This window comes from Elephantulus edwardii, unplaced genomic scaffold (assembly GCF_000299155.1).
Source record: "Elephantulus edwardii isolate Elephantulus edwardi_28Jun2011 unplaced genomic scaffold, EleEdw1.0 scaffold00245, whole genome shotgun sequence".
NCBI classification, from domain to species: domain Eukaryota; kingdom Metazoa; phylum Chordata; class Mammalia; order Macroscelidea; family Macroscelididae; genus Elephantulus; species Elephantulus edwardii.
In genome coordinates, this window is record NW_006399995.1 from 834,205 (window position 1) to 846,129 (window position 11,925).

The 11,925-nt window shown below is 41.4% G+C and overlaps 1 protein-coding gene across 1 annotated transcript in view; it reads right to left on the bottom strand.

The window, feature by feature from the left end:
- Window positions 1-8,944, bottom strand: part of NPAT (nuclear protein, ataxia-telangiectasia locus) — a 70,741-nt gene extending 61,797 nt beyond the window's left edge. The window contains exon 1 of the mRNA XM_006899064.1: window positions 8,509-8,944. Within this exon, the coding sequence (XP_006899126.1) occupies window positions 8,509-8,944 (436 nt within the window). The remainder of the gene's footprint in view (window positions 1-8,508) is intronic.
- Window positions 8,945-11,925: the final 2,981 nt, after the last annotated feature.

Sequence of the window (11,925 nt, forward strand, 5' to 3'; positions counted from 1 at the left end):
GATTTCCTGGCTACTGGTGCCAAGAGTGTTGACCGTCGAGCCGAGCAAACTGAAGCTGTGAACAATCTCAATCTCTTCGCCATCCATCCTGATGCTACCTATTGGTCCAGTGGTGAGAATCTTTGTCTTCTTGACATTGAGCCTCAGTCCATATTGAAGGCTGCAGTCCTTGACTGCACTAGGGATCCTTAAACACAAAACCCCAAATTTACTTCTAGAGTTCTGACTTCCATCAGGTTCCTGAGCCTGAAATCTTAATGAAGGAGATTCCCCAGCTTTGTCCCACAGAGTGGCTAGTGGATTCAAATGGCCAACCTTTCAGTTAGCAGTCCAATTGATTTTGCACTATCCAACAAGGCCTTAGGTGAGGTAAACTAGAGCCTCACCTGGAGCCTTCAATCAATAGATATACATTTGGGGGAATGAGGGACTGTCAGGGCTGAAAGAAATTAAAGCTCACTGGAGTATGGGAAGTAGAAGGGAGGCAGAGAAGAGAGGGAGTGGAACCAGTGGCAGGCCTAATTATGATCACATCAGCCTTCCTTCTGAAAGCCTCTTCTGGACTGACCATGGTGTCTGCAGAATGTTCAAGTTACATTACATTCTATTCAACAAAGTATATCACAGATATTAAGTGATGGCATAGCTATGTTGCACAACAAGCCCCAAAGTTATAACTTCCAGGGTCAAGTCCTACTTGTTCTCTAAAGTTATATAAATTTACTCCCTCTTTAAAATTATTACACTGACTCCTATGTTGAGCCAAACCCTAATTGCAGTAAAATTTTCATCACAATCACTTTCATTTGCTACATGTTGCTCTTAAATAAATGGAAAGGTTTGCACCTTTTCTTGCAAGAAATCAAGGCTGAAATAAGAATAAAATGGTAACTGTTCTCCCTGACATACGTATTTATGGGGGGGAAAAAATCACTGTCAGTGAAACTTTAATAAGTAATCTGGTTTTCCATTCAACTATTCATACACATTTTATGTTGTTGTTACATTCCACTCAGTCAGACCTAACTCATGACTGTCCCTATAGTGGGTTTTCAGAGACTGTAAACTGCCCAGGAGAGTCCTGTGATCTTTCTCTGGAGAAGCTGCTGGTGGATCAGAATCACCTGCCTTTAGGTTGGAAGCACAACCCCTTGCCCACTCATCCACCACACCTGCCCTTTGTTTTACATTATGACACTCACATTGAAGCCATCCTTCAAGCTTTCTCCTTGTGATTCTCATTTCCATTAATTCTTTTATCCCAATCTCTTCCCACATTTTGAACTTTAGGACCCACAGATTCATAAAGATACAGGAATGTATAGCACCTGTAACCCAAGATCCCAATAAAAAGATAAATTTCTAGAACAGTACTTAAAAGCAATACTGGCTCTTAAAATAAAGTACTATCTTCTATCAACACTCTTGGTAACAGCAGCCAGGAAATCAGGAGACAAATTACATTGGGAAAGTCAGCTGTGAGGGACGTTTCAAGAGTACTGAAGAGCAACGAAGTCAGGCTGGAGACAGTTGCACCAGATCCAGGCTATGGTCTTCGCAATTACGTGCTATACTTCGGAGAGTTGGATAGTGACTAGGGATGATAGAAAGAGAATTGATGCCTTTGAGCTGTGGTGCTGGAGAAGAGTGTTGGATATACCATGGACTGCTAGGAGAACAAACAGGTTTGTCCTGTAGAAGGTGAAGCCGGAATGCTCCTTGGAGTCAACGATTCTGAAACTTCATCCGACATACTTTGGGCATGTTGCAAGGAGGGACTGGTCCTTGGAGAGGAACATCATGTTTGGGAGAGAGGAGGGATGGCGCAGGAGAGGAAGACCCTCGATGAAATGGATCGATTCTATGAGTGGAGTGGTGGGAATGGGTGTGTCTGAGATGGCGAGGTTGGCACAGGATAGAACAGCATTTAGGGCTCTTGTACAGAGGGTCACTATGAGTCGCAAGTGACTCGATGGCACATAACAACAACAACTTTAAAATATGCTCAATCACAGGCAATCCCAAGTATCCATTTTTTATTAGACTCGACCACCTTACTTTAATGTCAGCAGTGTAATGAGATAAAACAACAGCTGATGACTCAGAGTAAACACTGCTCATGGGTGGCCTGCATTTTGCTTCAACACTGGAAGCTATGCCACTGACACTCCTAATATACAGATACTCTGTTGTCATCCAGTTGGAAGTGACTCCTCTATTTTATAAGCTGTAAATTGCATAGGAAGAGACTGTCCATTATTTCTTCTGTGGAGTGAATGGTGAATTCATACCACCAGAGGCACAATGCCTTTGAGGTCGCAGCCGAACTCCTTACAAACTGTATCACATCAGAGCACCAAAACCACATTTTTAGTCACTGTACCAAAAAAAAAACTTGTTGATGCTAAACCATTTCAAGAATGAATCAAGAATCAATGATACTGAAGAAATAAGGTCAGACTACACTGAAGACATTGGCAAAAATAAGGCTCCAGGAAATAATGGACTATCAATTGCAGTGTTTCCATGAAGAGATGCAGACATGGATGAGCTCACTACTCTATGCCAAGAAATCTGGAAGACAACTACCTGGTCAGCCAACCAGAAAATCACTGCCTGTGCTGCAAAAAACCCTCACTGCTGTCCAGTTGGAACTCACAGGTGACCCTCTGTTGGTTTTCTGAGCCTGTAAATTGTATGGGAAGAAACAGAACAAGATCTGTATTTGTTCCTATTACCAAAAAAAGCTGCTCCAAATAGAATGTAGAGCATGTCATCAAACAGTAATATTAAAAACATAAGCAAGTGAAATCTTATGGAGGACAATTAAAAATGGCTGGAGGAGTATAAGGAATTGCCAGAAATTAAAGCTGAATTTAGAAGTGGTTGTGGAAGGAAAGATACCACTGCTTATGTCAGAGGGATTTTAGCTGAAAACAGAGAGACAATATCAGAAACGTACTGACTTATGTTTTACTGACTATGTAAAAATTAACAATAAATTATGGGTAACATTGTAAAAAATGGTAATTCCAGAACACTTTACTGTATTCATGTAAAACCTGTACAGAGACCAAGAAGCAGTTGTACAGAGTTAAAGGGATTCTCTGTGGTTTAAAAATCAGGAAGGGTGTGTACCAGGACTTGATCCTTTCATCAGGCCTCTTTAAGCTGGATACTCAGTAAATAATCTGCAACGCTGAAATATATAAAGAAGACTGTGGCACAAGGACAAGATGAAGGCTCATCAACAGCACGTGCTATGCAGATGACAAAACTTTGCTTGTGGGAAAAGATGACTGGAGGCACATTGATAAAATTCAATGACTGTAGCCTTCAGTATGGATTACAGAAAATGAAAATCCTCACTACGCCAATAAAGAAGGTGATAGATGGAGAAAAGAGCGACGTCATCAAGGATTTAAGGGCACAATCAACTCTCCTGGGATCATCAGTCAAGAAATTAAAATGAGATACTGCAATGAGCAAATCTGCTGCCAAAGCTTTCTTTAAAGAGCTAGAAAGCAAGGATGCCACTAAAAAGACAAAGGCCTTAATATTTTCAATGGTTTCACACGCACATGAAAGTTGGACAAAGACTGAAGAAAAAATTGATGTATTTGAATTTGTGGTGTTAGCAAAGAATACTGAAATTGCACGAACTGTGAGAAGAACAATAAATTTGTTTTGGAAGATATGCAGACAGTGTTCTAGGAAGCAAGGATGGTGATACTGTTTCACATACTTTGGGTCTTTTTCCAGGAAGGTCAGGCATTTTTCCAGGAAGGTCTCCCTCCTTCCACAACCACTTCTGAATTCAGTGAAAACAGAATACCCTCAAAAAGATGGACTGACAGAGTGACTGCAATAATGGGCTTAAGCACTCTTGAATTCGTGAGGATGGCAGATGACAGAGGAAGGTTCCTTTCTGCTAAACCCAGGGTCACTGTGAACTGGAGCCATGGAAGGGTATCTAACAACAACTCACTCCCTGATGGTAGTTACAGACTATGATTAGAAAGACCATACTAAGCCATTTGCTGTATGGAAGCACTTAGGTCACGGTCATGAAAAGTTAGGGAAGCAGTGCTTGATACAGTGAGAAAGAGAAGATTCAGATTATGAAAAAGTTGTAAATGTTAGAATAAGTAGCAGTGATATAATTCACAAGACAAAAGAGAGTATCATAATTACAGTGGCACTTCTGTAAACATTCACTAAATATTCACAAGGTCCTAGTGACACAAAATGAGAACAGTGGTTCCTGACTTTTTGGGGGTAATCCTGCCCTCCACCTGTTTGCACACAAATCCATTTATCTTTTCCTTGCTCTGCACCTCCTAAAAGGGTGACCTCTACGGCAGCTGACTTGATAAGCACTAAAGAAGAGTCTGAGAAGCAGCCAAAATTTTTTTCTACTCCTGCCTGCCAGGGCAGTAATTTCTGTATGATTTCAATTTTCTTACTACTAAAGACGTCTATGTCCTGTCTTCTACAGAGTCAAATCTGCCTCATCTTTCTTGTTCATTTCTTCAGGGCAGTTATGTGCTGTCTTTTTTATTCACACTTAATTCTACAATGCTGGTGTTGTCTTCAAGTTGAGCACAATTCATAGCGACCCTATGAACAAAAGGCCTGAAGCCCAATGTCTGACTAACCCCTTACTGCATATTGTCTTTCCTTTCACACAATTTTATAAATTTCTATTATCTCTTTGCCCATTAATTCCAGATTAAGAATATGGAGTAAAACAAATATGTAGGTAAACACAAAGCTATATAACCATGGTTAAAGGATTAGAGAAATTATGGATGATGCTATGGAAACAGTTAAGGAGAAAAATACTAACAGTACCTTCCATAAAAGTTTTCCAAGATCAGGAATGACCTAAAATATGAGTACAACTACATGAGAAAGACAAAAAATTACTGTAAGCAGGGGAGTGGGGGAATTAAAAAAATATAGCCTATCATACCCGAAGCACATAGTAGATGGCAAAAAGTTGAGAAAGATTAGAAATACTTTCATAGACTACCTTCAGTGATACTGGATACTGTGGTTGTCATACAGTTAGTTCCAACTGTTACAGGCAAATTTAACACCACACTGGCCTTGAGCCAACCTCCCCCCTAGCACAGTACCCTCTTGGAAAAGTAAAAGAAAAAGTCTTTCATTGTTTTTACAAACCCTCCCCCAGGTCTACTCCACTATGCAACCTTCACTCTGGACTCCTGTTATGACAAAAATACCTAATTACATATCCCTTTTAAACAGTTTTCTCCCTCATCTATTTCAATGCAGTATACATTACTGAACCTATCTTTCTTAGTCTTCCCCCAACCCCGAGGTCAATTCTGTTTTACAACAGTGGCACCATGCAGTATTTGTCCTTTTGGGACTGAGATACTTCACTTAGCATAATGTCCTCCAGGGTCACCCATTTTCAATTATATTGCACGAGTTCCTTGTTTTTCAATGCAGCATAGTATTCCATTGTGTGAATATACCACAGCTTCTCTATCCATTCCTTTGTTGATGGGCACTTAGGTTGTTTCCAACTCCTTGCTATTATGAACAAAGCTGCAATAAACATGGGTGTGCACATATCTGCTTGGATGTCGGTTATGGTCTCTTTGGGGTATATTCCCAGTAATGGAATTGCTGGGTCAAATGGTATCTTTATTTGCAACTTTTTGAGAAAGCGCCATACTGCCTTCCACAGTGATTGCATCATTTTACACTTCCACTAACAGTGAAGAAGGGTTCCAGTTTCTCCACTACCTCACCAGCATTTGTTGCTTGCTGTTCTGTTCAATTTTGCTATTCTGACTGGGGTGAAATGATATCTCATAGTTGTTTTAATTTGCATCTCTCTTAAAGCTAGGGATTTTGAACACTTCTTCATGTGCTTGTTAGGCATCTGAATGTTTTCTTTGGTGAAGTGTCTGTTCATATCCTGTGCCCATTTTTCTACTGGATTATTTACCTTTATTTTGTTGTGGTGCTCAAGTATTTTCTAAATTCTGGATATAAGTCCCTTATCTGATATATCATTACCAAATACTTTTCCCCAGTCTGTGGCTTCCCTTTTTACCCTGTTGGAAAAGTTTTTGGATGTGCATAGGTATTTTATTCTTAGAAAATCCCATTCATCTATTTTATCTTCTCCTGGTTATAGGTTATTCTTTTTATATAGTTTTTTCCCTTGTCTGTTTCAATGCTATGTACATTATTTATCCCCTTTTCTTAGTTTCTCCTAAACTCCATCAGTCCTATTTTGTAACTAAAGGGAACTGTTACTGATGGGAATAAAAGGCATGAGCAAATATGGAAACACAGTATTTTAAAGCACTAAGTTTTGCGGTGAGAGATTTTTATGTGTTAATAAGGAAAGAGCTTCAAAAAACAAAGCAAGAGCAGTGAGTGTAGAAAAATTTGCTTTTTGAGTTTACATTACACATCTTTCTGCACAGTTTGAAGGCTTTTTAAAGTAAGTCCATAAGACATGAAAAATGCATGTGTATTTTAGGAAAATTATTTTAAAAACAGTATATAAGGTGAACTGCAAACAAATCTATAAGGAAAGACAAAAGGTCAAGTGAGAAATAATGGAAAGCATTATGTTCTAGGAGTGAAGACAGTGATATAGAAAACAGCGAAGAAAAAAAAGGCTTTTATAGGACAAGAATATTCCTGGAGTTTTTATCCATTAAAAAAAGTAAGAAATCAAGAACAGCTGGTTTGCAGAGAAAGAATATTCATAAGTGGATGTGAATTATTCAAACTGGATAAGTAAGTTTTCTTAGACCAGTACAATTTTCAACCTGGGGAGATGTGCTTGAGAGATAAAAATTACTATTGTTGAGAGTGAGGTTTACTTATCCTTCCAGACATACAGGAAGCTCTGGAGATATTTTTCAACGAACTAGGTAGGGTGGAGGTATGATGGTGACTGATGTACTAGGTTCCAGTTTTCTATTAAGCATCACTTATTAGGAGAATACCTCATAACGAATAATTTTTTGGCCCCAAATGCCAACAGTAAGGCTGGACAAAGAAATGGTTTAAGCCCATAGTCACTAAATCTCATCTCGATTACTGAACTACTAAAACCTCAGAATTTTAAAGCAAACAACACACATCAGCAGGGGGGGCGGGGAGGGAGTATGGTAATGTAAGTCTACACTTGTTTGTTTACATGATAAGAAACTTTTTACCATAGTAATAAACTATTTGGTTAGCTAATTATGTTTTCCAAGACTGGATGGTGATACCCATTTTCATCTAATGCTGTGTAGAAATTGTACATGAAATGGAACCAGAATGGAAATAAGACTGTCCAGGCAGCATTATGAACAAAGTAACCAACATGACTGAACAACTTGTGCAGAAATTGTTGATAAGAATTTAAGTTACAGAAGAAATGTTCAGTGAAAACACAATCAAATGACGAAAAATACATTTTTAGGATAGTGCTAAATATATTTTAAAAAGAACATGAACACATGGGTTTTTTTAACAGTATGATAATAGCTATGACTACTAAACGTGATCTCAGGACAGTCAGTCGTGGGACTAGCAATCATCAATGTCTAAATTACCAGCCCTGGTTCAGAGCTTTCCTTAGCTCACAATCTTTGAGGATAAAACCAGTTTACCTGTGGAGAGGCTACATCGGAGAGCCGTTTGGCCCTCTGGCGAGGACTTCCATTTTCACCCCTTGATACACAGCATCAGAAACTAGTGTAACAAGAGTCTCAAATTATTCTTATCTACACATAATCCCTGGGGAATCTAGAAGTATCCCTCGGAGACCTCGTTAAAACGTAGATTCTAATTCTGTACATCTGGGGAGGAGATGCAAATACTCAGCTGAGGGACGACCCCTGAGTGAACCAGTTCGAAGCCCCGAGTGACCAAAAGAAAATCTGAAAAGCAAAAATTGATCTCTGACTTTAAAAAAACCACCACCACACACCAACTAGTCGAGAGAGGACTATGAATCGGTGCCGTTTTAAATTGGAAGAATTAGCTCCATTCGTCCCAAATTCGTAGTTCTAAGGGTGAGGTAAAGAAAGCGCGTCAGGAAGGTCTTTCTACAGAGCTGGATGCCAGGGGAAGTCCTTGTTTTTCCTGGTTCGGCCTCAGCTTATGACATGGGAAAGTGGGCCCAAGGGGGAAGAGACACAGTTGGAAACTGTCGTCCAGGGGGTCCCAACGCACCAAGTGTCCAGGCCCGACTCTCCCTTCAAACCAGGGCCTTAGCTGCTGCATTCCGTGCTTCTTTTTAACCCTCCCCTTGCACACAGCCCGAGGAAAAGAGCATCCACACAAAGAGGCTTAAACTGCCCAAAGCCTTCGGCTGAAGGAGAATCATCTCCTCTCAACTTGTGGGTGGGGAGGCAAAAACCCCAAAGTCTCCCCCGCCCAGGGAAAACCTTGGGCTCCAAAGGTCCTTCCGTCTTGCTCAGCCTGGTCCAGTACCCGCCCTCCCGCATCCGCGCTTACCCAAAACCAGCCGGGCTACGTCCGAAGGTAACAACATGCTCGAGGCCGCAGGAGCAACCACAATAAGGGGCTGGGATATGGAAAAGGTATACACAGCGACAGCTCCTGCGCCGCATCTCCTGGTTCCAGTGGCGGCACTGAACCCGCGGCAACTTGTCCCGCCTCTTTTACTCCACGCTAGCCAATCGCCTCTGCGAGAGAAAGAAAGGCGCCGAACTGAAACCCGCCTCCGTTCGCCTTGTCCTGACGTTACTTCCGTCCTTGTGTTTGGAGGGGCGAGGCTAGCGAGAGCCGTGTCTGGCCCCACAGAGAGCGAATCACATGCAAGACTCCTTGCCATTGGTGGGAAGGAAGGCGCAGGCGCGTTTTCTCCGCCAGGGGAATGTTTTGGGAGAGTGTTTTGAGTGGAGCAAAGCGTGTGGTCCTCGGCGCGCATGGGCAGAGCCTGCGCCGACTCTGTCTTTACCCGGCTGCTTCCTTTGGTGATAGACGCTGCGCGGTCACGCCAGGTTTGAGCCGGAAGCGGGAATAGGTGCGTGGATAACGGGTTCCAGAAGCTGCGGCTGCTCGAGGGAGCAAGAAGATTGCTGATAGAGGCAGCCGCCTTCGCCACCTCAAGTGGTGCCACTTTTGGCTACTGCCAGTATCGCTAGCATGCATGGGGCTGGAGCATGATGATGGAACGTGATGATGGCGCAGGATAGGGCAAGGTTCTGGTCTGTTGTGCATAGGGTCGCTCCGAGTTAATAGTGGGCTTGATAGCTCCTAACAACAGCCACACCTTTACCATCAGAGTATAGCGGGAGGGGCGCAGAAGCAAGTTTTTGGCTTGTGCAGTGGGAAAGTCTGTCTTAGAAGATCCGCCTGCCTTTTGCTCCCTTGCAGCCTGTAATCTCTCCCTGTTCTCCGCACTTCTATTCTCATTGTTGTGTCGTGTCGGAACTGACCCATAGCTGACCTTCTAGCGGGTTTTCATTGACAGTAAATCCCACGGGAGGGGATTGTCCATCCTTCTCTCGCGGAGCAGCTGGTGGATTCAAACCCTGTGACTTTGGGATTGCAGGACAGCTTCTTTCACTAGGCCACCGGAGCTCCCTAGCGGATTTCTCTAATTACAGCCCTCCTGCACATCACCTTCAACACTTACCTTAATATACATATTTAACTGGTTGACTAATCTCCACCCCTCATAATTATTTAAAATTAATGAGCTTTTATTGAGGGCTAAATTCCAGTTTTGTATTTAAAGAACTTGGACTCTAAAATCATACTGCCTGAGACTGAAGTCTATTTGAGACCTCCCTTTACTGTCCACTTCTTGATAAATGAGAGAATCTTCACGGAGTGAGCATTCGTGTTGGATGCTGATCTTATCCGTTACATTTAAGTGAAAAGACAATTAGAGTTCAAGGGGATAATGCTAAAGAATACCGTGGTGGTTGACTTATTGAATGAGCTTCAGTGGAAACAGCTTGAGAAGATGGATTCTGTTTGTGGTGAGGCCTTGGCATGTCTTGAATTGCCCTTGGAGGTTGGTAGCAGTCAGTCTTTTAAGGCACAAGAGTTTATTCTGGCTAAGTAGACTCAAGAGTCTTTACTGTTTTGAAGTCTTTGCAGTGGATGAAATCAGACTGAGAAACCTGGATGAGTGGAAAAAGACTTACCCATCAAAATAAGCTAATGTTGAAGCAGACAGGAAGGAAATAATGTGACTTCTAACATTTGTTGAGCATTTGCTGTGTTCTAGGCACTGCCTTGAACATGGTGTATGAAGCCTCAAAATTCTTTTTTATTCTCTCTCCTCCCCAGCACCCCGATTCTTTGAGATAGGTATGACTCTTGTTATTTTATCATTGAGAAAACAAGTTCAGAGAGATTAGCTCATTCAGGTTATACAACTTTTAGGAGGCAGAGTCAGGTTAACAATAAAGACAGTTTGACTGTAGGACCTACACTCTTAATCATCAAGGATGGCATGCCAAGTTCAGAGTTAGTTAAGTCCAGGAAGGGATTATGTAGGCATCACTGTAAAATTTTGGAAACTTGTTGAAGTCTGAAAGGAAATGCTGGCTTTGCCAATTTACAGGGCTTTACCTAGGTGTAATTTCAGTTGGTTGTTGGGAGTTGAATCTAGATAGCTCTGCATTAGTTTATCAGTGGAGTTCAGTTTTATTTGGTGATACTGTTATTTAACTGACTTCTAGTCTCTGTCCTTTCTGTTCCTCCACATGGAAAAACTCTTAGCTGACTTGGGACACTTTGGCTCTGATAATCCCTGAAATGTATGTCTTCTAGCTTTTGCTGTGATTAGCATCAGATCATTTAGATCTTGGCTTAATTTTAGCCACTTCTGAGAAGTGTTCCTTGACAATTCATCTAAAATTATCCTATCTATATTTACTTTCCATTAATATCCTTGTTTCCTTTAAGGCATATTATCATGATTGGAAATTAGGTATTAAGTTATCAGTTTACTTATTAGTACTGTTTTTCCAGATACTAAACTCTTAAGGTTAAGTTTTGTGTCTCTTTAGTTCATTATGTTTCTAGCTATTCAGATGTTATACTCAGAAAAGAGTAGGGAGCAGCAAATATTGTTTACATGTGTTAATGAATAACAACTGTCTTACTTTCTTCAAATTTATCTTTGGGAAACTAAAGAGAAAAAACAATTCAGAAAAGCCACAGCTTTAGGAAATAAGTCAAATGTAAAAGGTACCTCCTCCTCTTAGAAGTATTGCATAGTTGTGTTGTGTACTGTCTCATGGGAACTGACTCATAACTGACCCTCTGTCAGTTTTCAGAGGCAGTTAATTGCAGGGAAGGAGATTGCCTATCCTCCTGCGGAGTGGCTTGGGGCCTCTCCCTGGAACAGTGTGCCTTCGGGGTTGCAGCGCAGCTCCTTGCAACATGTTAAGAATAAAAATAAGGGCACTCTGGTGGCCTAGTGGCAAGAAGCTGCACTGCAATCCCAGAGGTGTGAGGTTCAAATCCACCAGATGCTCTGCTGGAGAAGGAGGGGCATTGTCCTCCTCCTGTACCAGTCAGATCTGATTTGACGGTACACACACACACAGAAAATAATAAAATAAAATAAAAAAAATAGGAATACACAGAGTCACTGTATCAGAAGGAATTGGCTGACACAGAAGAATTTAATGAAATGACATATGAGCAAGAGCCTATGGTGATGAAAGAGGAAGTTCAAATTGCTCTGAAGGAATTGGCAAGAAACAAGGCTCCAGGAGTTGACGGTATACCTATTGACATATTTCAACAAACAGACGCTGGCCTGGATGCGCTCACTAAGTTGTGCCAAGAAATTTGGAGAACAGCCAGCGGGCCCATTGACTGGAAAATATCAATATTGTTCCCATTCCAAAGAAAGGTGACCCAGCAGACTGTGGAAATTATCGA